This window comes from Idiotropiscis lumnitzeri, chromosome 4 (genome assembly GCF_059441095.1).
Source record: "Idiotropiscis lumnitzeri isolate Australia: NSW breed Sydney's pygmy pipehorse chromosome 4, RoL_Ilum_1.0, whole genome shotgun sequence".
Taxonomy (NCBI): domain Eukaryota; kingdom Metazoa; phylum Chordata; class Actinopteri; order Syngnathiformes; family Syngnathidae; genus Idiotropiscis; species Idiotropiscis lumnitzeri.
The window spans coordinates 7,572,148-7,585,657 of record NC_142394.1 but is presented as its reverse complement, the minus strand read 5'-3'; the positions used below and the strand labels follow the sequence as shown (position 1 = coordinate 7,585,657).

Below are 13,510 nucleotides of genomic sequence, written 5' to 3'. Positions count from 1 at the left end.
AAATAGGATGAATAGAATCAATCAACACAATAAAGAAAGAGGCCATAGTGTAGCATATCAATAATAACGGCGAACGTTTTTCATATTCCTGTGTGTCAGGTGGAGATGAGGAAAACGATTTTGACATCCAGAGGAACTCGGGCACCATCTCCATCGCCCGCCGACTGGACGCCGCCCGCCGCTCCAACTACAACCTGACGGTGCAGGTTACCGACAGCTACCACAGCTCCACCGTGCAGGTAAGAACTTGTAAAAACACTTAAAATAGCGGCCCAACATGGAGACTAACAATATATAAAGAAGTTGACCAAGTATGGACAGGTTTTGGCCAGACACCAGCGATATTGCTTCATGGGTTGTACCGATGCTATTTGTAGCCCTTCTGTGACGTTTTCCATTAAGTATAAGCATTAAACTAGCGTACTTCACTTTTTTTTTTTAATGCACCATGTGTAATTTTCTTTATTTTGGGTTCAATTCATCATTATCCATTATCCAATCCACGTGCTGCAGCTTAGATGTAGGCGGGGTACACCCTGAACCGATTGCCAGCCAATTACAGGGCATCAACATAGACAATCATTCACACTCACAATCACAGCTAGGGATAATTTGGAGTGTTCCATTAACCTACCATACATGTCTTTGGAATGTGGAAAGAAAGTGGAGTACCCAGTGAAACCTACCTAGGCCCAGGGAAAACATGCAAACTCTGCACAGAAGGCCGGAATGCAGAATCAATCCGCAGACTTCTGCTCTGTGAGGTGGACGTGCTAGGCAGCCTGGGTCAAGTAAAGTCAAGTCAAATTTATTTAGACCCTTGATCCCCTGGAGGGCAAGGAAAAACTATGTAAAAAAGAAACAACAAAAAAAAAAAAACATCTGTGGAAACGTGAGAAACCCTGAAACCAGAGAAGGGGCAGCAGATGGGGGAATCCCCTTCCAGGATGACCAGGCTGAAATGGCGGCAGAGTGGGCAACATTTAACACGTGATGCTATACATTATACAATGTCAATTTGCAGAATGTAAGTGTCCATTTAAGAAGATGAAACGCTGTAGAAAGATTTCTTCGTAGAGGCGGCAGTAGCGCCACTGCAAAGTCTGCTTTAGAATAATATACTGTAAAACGTCCCCCAAATAACTGCTGGCCTAATTAAGATTTAGTACTTTGTGAAGAAACGACTCAAGTATTGAGTAACTGATTAAATCCAATTTATTTATGTTTTATCAGAGTGTGAATGTCAAATAGACAAAAGTATAAAATAGCAATAGAGATATTGCCCTACAATAGAACAAAAAAAAAACAATTAAATCTTATTGTAAATTAAGATAAATGAACCTACTTTGTTTATAATCATGAAAGAGCAAAATGGGCTCACCAGGCGGAGATTACAAGGAACGGTGCAACATGTTTTCTCATCTTCTAAGTTGAATGCAATTGTTGTCATCTGAAATATGAACGGTTTTAGACAGATACTGATATCAGCACATGACATCCAGCCGGTGTTCTTTTTCATAGTCTACAATGTAAACATAGATTAAATATGTGTCCAGGGTCATTGTGCCTTTTCTGACTGCAATTTGTCTTTTCGGATGCGACTGCGGGGTACTTAAACTGCTTTTCCATTAGCCCCAAATGACACAGCAAACTGCTATACCACACGGCCCAAAGACGCACGGCAGGTTGTGGGATGGCTCAAGTGAACTGTGCAAGCGTGTGCGGCACAATTATATATACGTACTCTTGGAGCGTGTCACAAGTGGCGAGTTTCTGCAAATGTTTTTGGGGTGATTCAAAATACGAATTGCCGTTGTATGATGCGGCGATGTGCACAGCCCATTACATCATGCCTCAGTGAGCCGTGATTTGGTCGTTACCTAAGCCCTGAGCAACTGTGATGTCATTTTCAGTCGACAGAAATGTCAAAATGGCCGCCCTCTGTGATGGCCAAAAACGAGTTGATTTTGCGGCTTAACTCATATTCCACAAACGCAAAATAAATCAGAATGGCATGTTTAGACTAACCAATTTATTGTGAAGATTTTTTGGGGGGTTGACTTCCCCCTTAAGGAGGGCTAGATATCTGTTTTTGGTTTAGGATTTACAGTCTGATCTTAGTTAAGATGGATTGTAGAAGGTTTTAAATTCACAGCTTTATCCAATACATCATCTGTCAAAGTTAGAGGCCCAGACAACAATTTGAGGACATGCAGAAAAACTTTATTTTAGTTTAGAAAGGATTTTTTTGTTTCTTTCACATTTTTATGCCTGAGTTCTCCCTCACATGAAGAAAGCAGGAGAAAAAAATGACTGATGTTTGCGGGTGTTTCATGATAACAAAAAGCCACCACTGTGATTTGCTTTCATCTCATCTACATTTCCCTAACCTGGCTGCTCTTTGTTTCTTTGTTGTTGTTGTTGTTTTTGTGGACCACAGGCCTACATCCGCGTTCTGGACATGAACGAACATCGGCCTTTCTTCCTCAATACGCACTATGAGGTGCGTGCGTCTGGGTTTCTGCATATGTCTGCATGAGTATGTGTGTGAACTCTGTTTAGGATCACAATCTTCATGTAAAAGAAGAGGAAAATAAACCTTCAGCTATTTTGAATCAGCGTTTAGCAAGATAGCTACCCCGCATTGAGACAGGGTTGAGGTTTTAGAATTTAGGGTTGGCATCTTGTGGTACAGGTGTCAAACACCAGTCCTCGAGGGCCACTTTCCTGTACCTTTTAGATGTTTGGCAACCCATTCAGGAAACCCTAAGACACTCACCACATAACCTTATGGTAAAGTGAGTGGTTTAGGGTTTTGGGTTAGGATCAGGGATTGTCAGGGCAAGGGAACCGAGTTAGAATCAGGAGGGTTTTTTTCAGGTTTAGGATTGGGGTTTAAATTGTTTGTCAATAGTTGAGGATTGGGGGTTAAAGGTTTTGGGTCAAAGATAGGGTTAGTTTATAATGTTAGGTTTTGAGGTTAGGTTTAAGATTAATGGGCTAGGATTAATTCAATTAAATTGGATTAATACATGTTTGTGTTTAGGCGGGTAGGGCTTTTGTTTTGAGGTTAGCAGAAAAAACACAGAAATTGGTCGGAGGTACCAGGTGCCACTGTGTCAATTGTTAAATTAGACAGTTAATTGCTGGCTCACTGTGTCTGTCAGGTGAGGGTCCCTGAAGACACGCCTCCATGGAAGGACATCCTCCACGTAGCGGCACGTGACGCGGACGCCAACAGCAAGCTAGTCTTCTCCATTCACAGCAGCATGCATCCCAACAGCTCTAAACTCTTCCACCTGGACCCCAAGAGTGGCGTTCTGGCCACCACCGACAAACTAGACTATGAGACCATCCCGCTGCACACACTTGTTGTTATGGTAATGTCCACACTGTTACGCTGTTTCTGTAAATGAGTTGCTTTTTGGTGGTGAACTTGAACTTTCACTCAATCGAAGACCAGCGATTCTCAATAGGTTGAGGTCTTGGGATGAAGATGTCAAGTTTATTTACAGTATATGCCTGTTAAAGGGCTTTGCAGGTCCACAGCACATAAAAATGAACAACATCCCCGGGTTGAAACTATCCACCAAGCAAAGAATAAACATGAAAAAACCCATTTAGGAGGTAAACAAGAGGACATTTTGATAAGGGATCACAGAGGGAGGAGGGCTTCCCTTTCAGGATTATCAGCCTGCAGTGGATGCTGAAGAGGCGACTTTTAGCGTGTTAGTTCAAACAGTAATACGTCTATTTAATAAAATGAAGTGCCACAGGTAAGACACCTCCAGCGAAGTGGTCCTCCTCAGATCCTGTCCCGTCGGTTGATGCAAGATCGTTACATGCACCACATCACTTCGATCATCACCAACTAGCCCCCTCTCTGTGTAGAAGACAACCCAGGAACTTCCCCTCCGAATGTCATGATCAAATCTTTCCTATATCCTAGTCAGCTTTGTCTCATATTACATAACATTCTGTGATTTTACAATGCAAGTTTTTATGAATGACAAAAGGTAATAACCCTTCTTGTTCACTTGGCAACATCCGTGCAGTATTAGCATAACGCGCTCTGTAAGCCAGTAAAGTTCAGGCTAGGCTTAGCACATGTGTAATTGCGCATTCCTCTCACACTTAAATCTAGTAAATCTATGCAACCCATAAAATATAAATAAAAATGCAAACTGAACTTTAAATAAAATACACAGAATTGACAATGACTACATAGTAAATTTCATGGAGTACATTTTACTCTAAAAAGACAAATTGAAAAGAAATTTGACAGTATATCTGCATAAATTTCTCAAAGTAATTTTTCTATACACATACATATATATATATATATATATATATATATATTTATATATATATATATATAAAAAAATGAGTTTTTGAAAACCAGAATATGAGCATAATCTGCTTTTTTTTCATTAACAATGCTATATGCCAGAGGTATTCAATTAAAAGTCACAGAGGTCCACGACGAAAATTTCTTCCAATTAAAAGGTCCGGACCAAAGTCCAACTTCCCGAAATGTCTAGCCTATGTTCACATTTTTATATAGTTTCAATATTTAGTCATTTTCAACAGAGCGCACTTATATACTAAATATTTAGCAATGTTCCCATTAAACACCTTTGCCAGTCAAACAAATATAAGGCGTTTATTTCACATTCAAGAAAATGTGGCTCCAGGCACTTAAGGGTGCCACTTCCAGAAAAAAACTGTAAAATATCTCCTGCCGAAATATATCAAGTGCTAAGCATTGAGTTAACATCTTTTACCTTTTTTTTCTGAAATCAAAGCATTATCAGCCTAAAAAAAAACGGAGAGCCTAATTATCCAAGAAAAACAGGTCAACATGTTCAGTACACAATCAATAAAAATGGCTGTCCTAATGAAAAACTAATTCAAAATGAGCTTTGACACCACCTTTTCTTTTGAATATTTTTTTTAACTTCTCTTAATGAGAAAAATGAGTTTGTGACTGCCCTGCCAGTGACTTAAATCTGGGTTGGAACGGAGTCAGGGCCATTGGGATTTGGTAGATTATTTCACACATCTGGGCTTTGTGTTTTCCTTTAAATAATGTTTGTGCAACCACATTTAAGCACTCCTTCACAACTTCCCCATCACTGAATGTTTTTTTATGTTTCCCCCAAATCCACGATACTTTTACTGAATATTCGTTTGCATGCCGCTGGGATGTAAACGAAAATGTAAAAATCTGTTATACTGCACTCGAAGTTCGATGTTTTTGCGTGCGCTCACCTCAAACGTCAGCGGATAACTTTGCACAAAAGGGCGGTGCTTTGTTTCGTAGTGGAGCTTCGCAATGTTGCGACGGTTTCGGAGCATATGACGCACACTGGTTTTGAATTGGCTGCAGCCAGAACGCAACTAAATTTCTCCGTCCATTCATCTTAAACAACACGCATCGACCTCGCTAACTTTTCAGCAAGGCATACTGTCAGCAGCGCTCTCTTCCGGTCTGGTGCGCAATTGGCAGTGGATCGCAAACAAAAGATTTGATTGGCTCAAATCAGTGACGCCTTTTCCGTATTAACTAGAATTGCAGCGCCAACGTTTGCGAATGCGCCCTGAAAAAAATTCATCATAGATTGGTCATGGGTCCGGTCCGAACCATCGCCCGGTCCGGATCCGGTCCGCCATTTGGTGATGCCTGCTATATGCAAACGCTTTATGTGCTGCTCTTTTGCAGGTTAGCATATTGATAACAGTATGGCGATATACTGTCTGTAGTGTCTCGCTACTGCAAGAGAGGAACTCTGCACTCTTGCGCTCTCTCCTCACCATCTTTTGGCTCCGTCTCTTTATTCATCTCTACAGTGTCAAAATAGCAATGGAAAATCGTATAACAAATTCCTGCAATCCAGTCTATAAATAACATTTATTATAGTTGGCTACTGTTGAGTGCTTGCTTGTTTTGTTAGTTTTTTTGCTGTCAAGGCTTTCAATAGGGTTGAGGTCAGGGAAGGAAAATACAAATTATTTACCAATAAGGATTTTCTTGATATAGCAACTGTTTTCATTCTGTTCTGGCCAGACACAATCTCACTCCCCAGTAAGTCTACCAAAACCATCACTCTGTCACTTTCTTGCAGATAGTATTCCACGAACCACCAGTGAGCCCAAACACCTGCATGCCACTCATCAATGTTATTTTTTAACTGCTGCTCTCTTAATAAAATGCATTTAACTGACTGAAATTTTTCCTTAATATGCCTTAGTCACCATTGCTCTTTAAGTCAAATGCAAATTATTTTCAATTTGATGTCATGTGATGCACCTTTTAGGTGCGTGACCAGGAGATCCCGGTCAAGAGGAATTTTGCCAAAGTAATGGTGCACGTGGAGGACTGCAATGACCACGCGCCCGCCTTCCTCAGCACGCGCTACGAGGCCGCTGTTTCCAACGTGTCACCCGCCGGCTCTGAGGTGGTGCGCGTCAAAGCCCTGGATGGCGACGCAGGCAGCAACGCCGACATTGCCTACTCCCTGCATTCTGGTGAGGTTTTTTGTCCGTTTGTTTTACATGTTTACAGTGGTACCTGTGTTTAGAGTTACAAGCCATCACGCTGGCAACTTTTTGCTTAGTGTTGTGAGCCAAAATATAAGTTCCAACCAGCTCAGGTGAATTGAAAAAACCCAAAAAGGAATTAATCGAGGTAATTACATGATAGAAAGCTATTTATTGAATGGGACAAACAGCCCAATACACAAATACAAAATGAGAACACTCGCAAAGACCAGTGTAGGTATCATGTCCAGACGCCAGCTCCTGATGTCTAGAAACTGGAATAGATTAATGACATTTCACTTCAATTAAATAAGGAAATTGAGTGGGGCTTGGTCACAGAACAAATTAAACTCATAAGTCAAAGTACCACTGTATATATTTTCACATCTGAGACCTGCCGACATTTTGACGCCCTTTCTTCGCCCCTCCATCGAACGTCAGCGAGTTAAGAGCTCCACTGAAGCAGAGTGCTCAAGGACGCCATTATGACGCCCCGGAGAGAGTCGCCAGAGTGCTTCTGAATTTCCTCCCCCGGCGATCATTTCATGTTTGGGATTTCCTGGGCTCAGGCCAGCTCGCCGTGGCTGTTTTATTGTTTCATTTGTGCCATGCACAGAATGTCAGTGAACAAATACCTCCCAGCTTTGGCCATGGATTTGTCTCTAATCCCACAGTACAATGAAAAAAGAAAACGGCCTACCTGGGTGTGATTTATGTGTTAGTTCCTGGACAAAGCATTCTTATGCTGCTGAGATTATTGTTCACACAGCATTTTTTGCAAAATAAAAAAAGAGAGAAAAGATTCACATGAAGCAAAGAGCATAAGCGATTGTTTCACCATCAAGTGATTTATGATCGCCTGTCAATAAATTTGGATTGTAAAGCAGTTCGATTGTACAATAACAATGCACCATTACTCTCCCTTTCTCAACAACAATCTTCCAAATTTATCCCAGAGAGCTAAGAATTGACAATTGCCGAACAATGTTTTGGAACAGGAAAATGTCGCTGCAGGATAAACAGGGAACACTCAAATTTTTGCAAATTCATGAAAAAAAAAATCTATCCTTTGCTAGTCCCTAAAAAACACACTGGTACCTATTATATATTTTTTGCTCCTTTAGTAATAAGATGCCACAACAAAGACTTGGCTCAGAGTAAGGCAATGATTGGTGTCAAAATACTGTTGATGTGATGGTTCTTGTCTACGACAGAAATCTTGGGATGTTGGGGAGAACTAAAATTCCAGAGAGTCTTCCCTGCATGTAGCACTTTCGGTGCATTTTTTTAGAACTCAAACCATCGGGGAAAGTAGTAACGTGACTAGGGCCCGCCATCTTGGGGGAGTTGAAAAAAAATTAACATGGTATTAGCGGTTCTAACGTCAAATCTGTCATAACAGAAAAAGTCACGAGAAAACATTTAATGAATAAAGTACATGAAGTATTTTACTGTTCACACATCTCACGACATTTTAAAATTTTTCACTAAGTTAATTTTTTTAGGGAAAGCGATGCAATCTAAAGCATCACAGTAACTTTAGGGAGTCCAATTAGAGGACACCTTGGACTTTTGGACCATATGATCTTATTTGTGGAAGTTTTTAGTTGAAACTAGTTCAGCTAATTGAAGAAGGGGTTCTCCAAGTTGCAGAAAAACTTTGAAAAAATTGCTGCCATGCAACCTGTCATTTTCCTTTGATACTACTTCGAAAAACAAGAGAAATTTGTGGGGCAACCATCCATCCATCCGCACAGAACAACGACGCAAGAAAAAATACATTCTCACACTTTCTTTCCTTTCTCCTGACAGGAAATATCAACAACATGTTCGCCATCGATCCAGTCTTGGGCTCCATCACCGTGTGCAAACCTTTGGACCTTCAGCAACAGGAGCCTTTCCATCTCACGGTGAAGGCCACTGATCAGGGGTTCCCTCAGCGCAGCGACATCTGCTCCGTCCATGTCCACGTCCGCATCTCTGACCACACCCCACCCGTCTTTCATGATAATGAATATCTTGCAGAAATAAGCGAGCAGAGTGGCTTGGGCACACCAGTGGTTACCATCTCTGCCTCCAGCCCAGCTGCGGTAAATTACGCAATTGCAAGCGGTAACCCAAATGGAACATTTCACATTGACCGATACACTGGAATGATCACAATCCGAAAGCATCTGGATTTTGAGATGTGGTCCTCTTACACGCTTAACGTTTCGGCATCCACTACTTCCAGCGCTGTGTCCAGGACAGCAGTTTACATCTATGTGATGGATGAGAATGACAACAATCCTATTTTTGCAAAGAATGCGTACGTTGGGCAAATAAGTGAGTCGGCACACGTCAATAGCTTGGTGATGACAGAAGGAAACATGCCGTTGGTTGTTCAGGCTTCAGATCTGGACCGAGATGTGAATTCGCTGCTCGTCTATGACATCCTGGAAGATGAGGCTGGAAAAGTATTCAGGATTGACACTAGCACGGGTGCAATCTCACTTACAGCGCCGCTAGACTTTGAAATCAAGGCTGAGTATCACTTCAGTGTGCAGGCGAGGGATTCCGGGAAACCGGCACTGTATGCTACCCAACCTGTCAAGGTTACTGTGCACGTCCTGGATGTGAATGACTACCCGCCACGGTTCACGGCCACTGGCTACGAGTCGTCCGTAATCTTCCCACCAGTCCCGGGCATTGAGGTGACAAGGGTGGTGGCACACGATGCAGACTCGGCAGTCTCATACATCATTGCCGAAGGAAATCTGCATGATGCCTTTTCCATTCACCCCACCACTGGAGTCATCACTGTCAGCAACGTCTTGAAGTTTCAGCCATTTTACCAGCTAGTAGTCAGCGCCTCAGATGGTCTTCATGGAGACTCTGCCATTGTGAGGGTGAATGTGACCAACGTCACAGAAAGCGGTCTGAGCTTTGAGCAAAAAACATATTCGGTGAGCATTGCAGAGAACCTGAACTCCGTGAAAATGTTAGCAGCGCTCAAACCAAGAGGGTGTTTTCTAAACGAGCCTCTGTCATATTCCATCTTGAACCCCATGGGGATGTTTTCAATCTCCCGGACTTCCGGTCTCATGGAGACCACAGGCGTGCCGTTTGACCGCGAGGAAACAGATGCTTACAACGTAGTGGTGATGCTGCAAGACACGAGAACTCCACCAAGGACTTCCACCGCTCTGGTCAAAGTCTTCATCGACGACACCAACGACAACCCACCTCATTTCCTCAACCTGCCTTTCTCGATGATGATATCAGAAGATGCTGAACCGGGAGATGTTCTGTATCAGGCCATCGCGAGGGATAGAGATCTGGGTGAGAATGGATCCATTGTATACTCCCTGGAGGACGATTATGACCTTTTCAGGATCGATCCAGACATAGGTGATGTTTCCCTGCAGAGGCCTCTTGATTTTGATACCCTTAGCAAATATGTCTTGACGATTCTGGCAATGGATGAGGGCCACATGACCGAGGCAGAGCTCAGTATTCAAATCAGTAACCGGACTAACCCAGTTTTTCAAACACTTTCATACCCTCTGAAAGTCCCCGAATCTGTTCCTCCCTTCACTACTATCTTGCACGTCCAGGCCAGGAATCCCGAAGGCTATCGCCTGATTTACAACCTTGTGGAGGAAAACGCTTCTAAGCACTTTCATATCGACTTCAACACGGGTGCATTGACAGTCACCAACCCGCTGGACTACGAGAGCCATACCTTACATGTGCTCACCGTGCGAGCCACAGATTCTGTAAGTGGGGCCTTTTCAGAGGCATCTATTGAAGTGGAGGTTGAAGACGTGAATGATAATGCCCCCTTTTTCAACCAGCAAAAATACACCACCAGCATCACGGAGGGACTTCCCATTGGTGCTTCAGTTTTGCAGCTGTCAGCCTCCGACTTGGACTCTGGCAGGAATAAAGATCTGACATTTCACATTGCGAGAACAGAGGGCAATGAAACCGATTTCTTCGATGTAGACCGCCAGAGCGGATTGATTTTCTTAAAGCAGGTGCTGGACCATGAAAGCGCAAATCGCTTCCTGTTGAGAATTCAAGTGGTTGACAATGGAAGCATCGCCCTGAGCGGTGAGACTGTAGTCTTGGTAAATGTCACAGATGTAAATGACAATCCCCCAGACTTTATCAGCTCTCATTTCCAAGCCTCGCTGGACGAGTCAGCAAAATGTGGCCACATTGTCATCAAGATTCAAGCGTCCGATCCAGACATCACAGACGCCAACCACCTCAAGTACAAAATTCTCTCAGGCAATGAAGACCGCTACTTCAACATCAATGAGACCTCTGGGATCATCTCCTTCTCCAACATCTGCAAGAGGAATCTGGATCCGTACTACAACCTGACAGTTGCCGTGTCGGATGGCGTATTCCAGAAAAGTGCGCCAGTCAACATCGACATGATCAACAGCAACAGACACAGCCCGTACTTCCGACAGAGCACCTACGAGGCGGAACTTACTGAAAATGCAGAGGCAGGAACCCGTGTCATCCGGCTGGCTGCCATTGACCCAGACGACGGGCCGTATGGCAGCGTGGACTACACCATCATCAACAAGCTGGCCGACGAAAAATTTGCCATTAATGCTAACGGGCAGATTGTCACCACGCAACCGCTAGATAGAGAAAACCCCGACCAGAGGGTAATCGCCATTAAAGTGATGGCAAAAGACGGTGGCGGTAAAGTGGCCTTTTGCACAGTCAAGATCATCCTGGCGGATGACAACGACAACATTCCACAGTTCAAAGCATCTGAGTACCATGTTGCCATTCAGTCCACTGTCAACAAAGGTTCCCCCGTTATTCAAATAATGGCGTACGATGCAGACGACGGCAAAAACGCTGACATCACTTACACCGTAGATGAAGCTGAAGGGGCCACGGAGGATGTAATCGAGATCAACCCATTCACTGGTGTGGTGAGCGTCAAGGAGAGCCTGCTCGGCATGGAAAATAGGATCTTTAACTTCAAGGTGAAGGCCCGTGACGGCAGCTTCCCATTCTACAACTCCACTGTCCCTGTGCAGGTCAAAGTGCTCCCCCCCGAAATCCCTCTGCCAAAATTCGCAGAGCCTCTGTACACCTTTTCAACTGCTGAGGACACACCCGTCGGCACGGAGATTGGCTCAGTGAAAGCTGACTCAAACATGCCGCTCATTTACAGCCTGGTTGATGGCAACACGGTGGAGAGCAACAAAGACAAGGTGTTCAGCTTGGACAAAGAAAGTGGGACGTTGCTACTGGAGAAGACCATGGATCATGAGAGGACCAAATGGTACCACATTGACGTGCTGGCTCAGGGCAATCACAACGGAACGGACGTGGCCTCGATGGTGTCGGTCAGTATCCAGGTACGAGACATCAACGACAACCAACCAGTGTTCGACGCCAACCCATACAGAGCCTACCTGGCAGAGAACATGGCCGCCGGGACAACCGTCATTCAGGTGACTGCCAATGATCCAGACACAGACACCAATGGACTGGTCACCTACAGCCTGGAGTCACTACCTGATGATGATGCCAATATTACTGACTTGTTCTCTATCGACGGTGATACCGGCTGGATCGTGACTGTGCGCGAGGCCGACTGCGAGGTGTCCAGGCTACACCGCTTCCACGTGCTAGCCACCGACCATGGCGGCGATGCCAAGCTATCGTCCAGCGTCCTGGTGGAGGTGACAGTGACAGATGAAAATGACAGCCCTCCAGCATTCTCAGAGGATGCCTATCGTGGCTCAGTGGTAGAGAATAGCCGCCCCGGCGAAGTCATTGTCTCCATGATGACCACCGATGCAGATGTGTCTCTGGAGAACCGTTTGGTGACGTGCTATATCACAGGTGCTAATTCAATTTTAAATACTCACATCTCACCAGGGTTATAATAATTTGGGATATTGCATAACAATTAGTCTTATTTTATTTTAGTTTTTAAATTCTGCTTGTTTGAATTCGTTTTGGGACTCAATTTGTAGTCAATTAGTTACTTTTTAACATGCGCACACATACACAGGCGCACATGTTTCATATATATATATATGCGAGCGCCGATGTGATTTTTATTGAGCCTCGATGAATCACAAAAGAAGAGCACTGACGTGAATACCAACCACGTCCCCCGCAGCCAACAACAACAACAAAGTCTTACATTAATGCAAATCCTTTGTATTTCCCCCCGCCGCCTGCTTCCAGACAGTCCAGCATACTTGAAAGGGAGATTGCTGTCAAAAATGACTTTTTGAAAACATGTAACCTGGGTAAAATCGGCGCTGGAATTATTCATGAATGCGAAGGTGTTCAAACACTCGCGATTAAAGTTGAGTGTAGGAGTGCTCAGTCATCATGTGACTCATTCACCACTTTATACCAATGCAGATCATACAGATTAACAGCCAAGCGCTTGGTTTTCCCAATATAGTTTCTGTGTGGTTACAGTTTATGACACAACAAAGCAGCATGGTCGAGTTCAAACATTTAGGTCACAACGTGACATCATTTAAATACAGAAATGTAAAAATTTCCTGCAGTTTTTATCAAATCATCTCCTAACTCAATAAACAAAAAACAATTAGTTAGCCACTGAACAACACATTTTATTTGACTGGCTGTTGTCTTCTTTTTAACTCTTGATGCCTTTCATTTTAAGATTCCCTGAGGTTCAATTTCATCAGTAACAAGGTGATAATTGACTTGTGGCAAATCAAATGAAAGCCTGTGGTGAAAGATTTCTAAATCTGTTATTCGTTTGGCAATTTTACCTTGTATGTTGATGCAATGACCAAAGAAAAAACATCCTCACCACTAAGTAGACAATACAAATGGAAACAATCACTCTTGTAACAAACACAAGTAAACAAATGTAGTAGCAAAAAAAAAAAGAAACACTTTAAATTTGTTCTTACCACATACCTCAACGCTGTGGCCAAAATAAAACATCCCTCACCGC

The 13,510-nt window shown here is 43.4% G+C and overlaps 1 protein-coding gene across 1 annotated transcript in view; it reads left to right on the top strand.

Moving 5' to 3' along the window:
* fat2 (FAT atypical cadherin 2) overlaps window positions 1-13,510 on the top strand; it is a 123,522-nt gene that overhangs the window by 50,160 nt on the left and 59,852 nt on the right. The window contains exons 7-11 of the mRNA XM_088293428.1: window positions 100-239; window positions 2,441-2,503; window positions 3,168-3,380; window positions 6,318-6,528; window positions 8,353-12,405. Coding sequence (XP_088149554.1) covers window positions 100-239; window positions 2,441-2,503; window positions 3,168-3,380; window positions 6,318-6,528; window positions 8,353-12,405 — 4,680 coding nt within the window. The remainder of the gene's footprint in view (window positions 1-99; window positions 240-2,440; window positions 2,504-3,167; window positions 3,381-6,317; window positions 6,529-8,352; window positions 12,406-13,510) is intronic.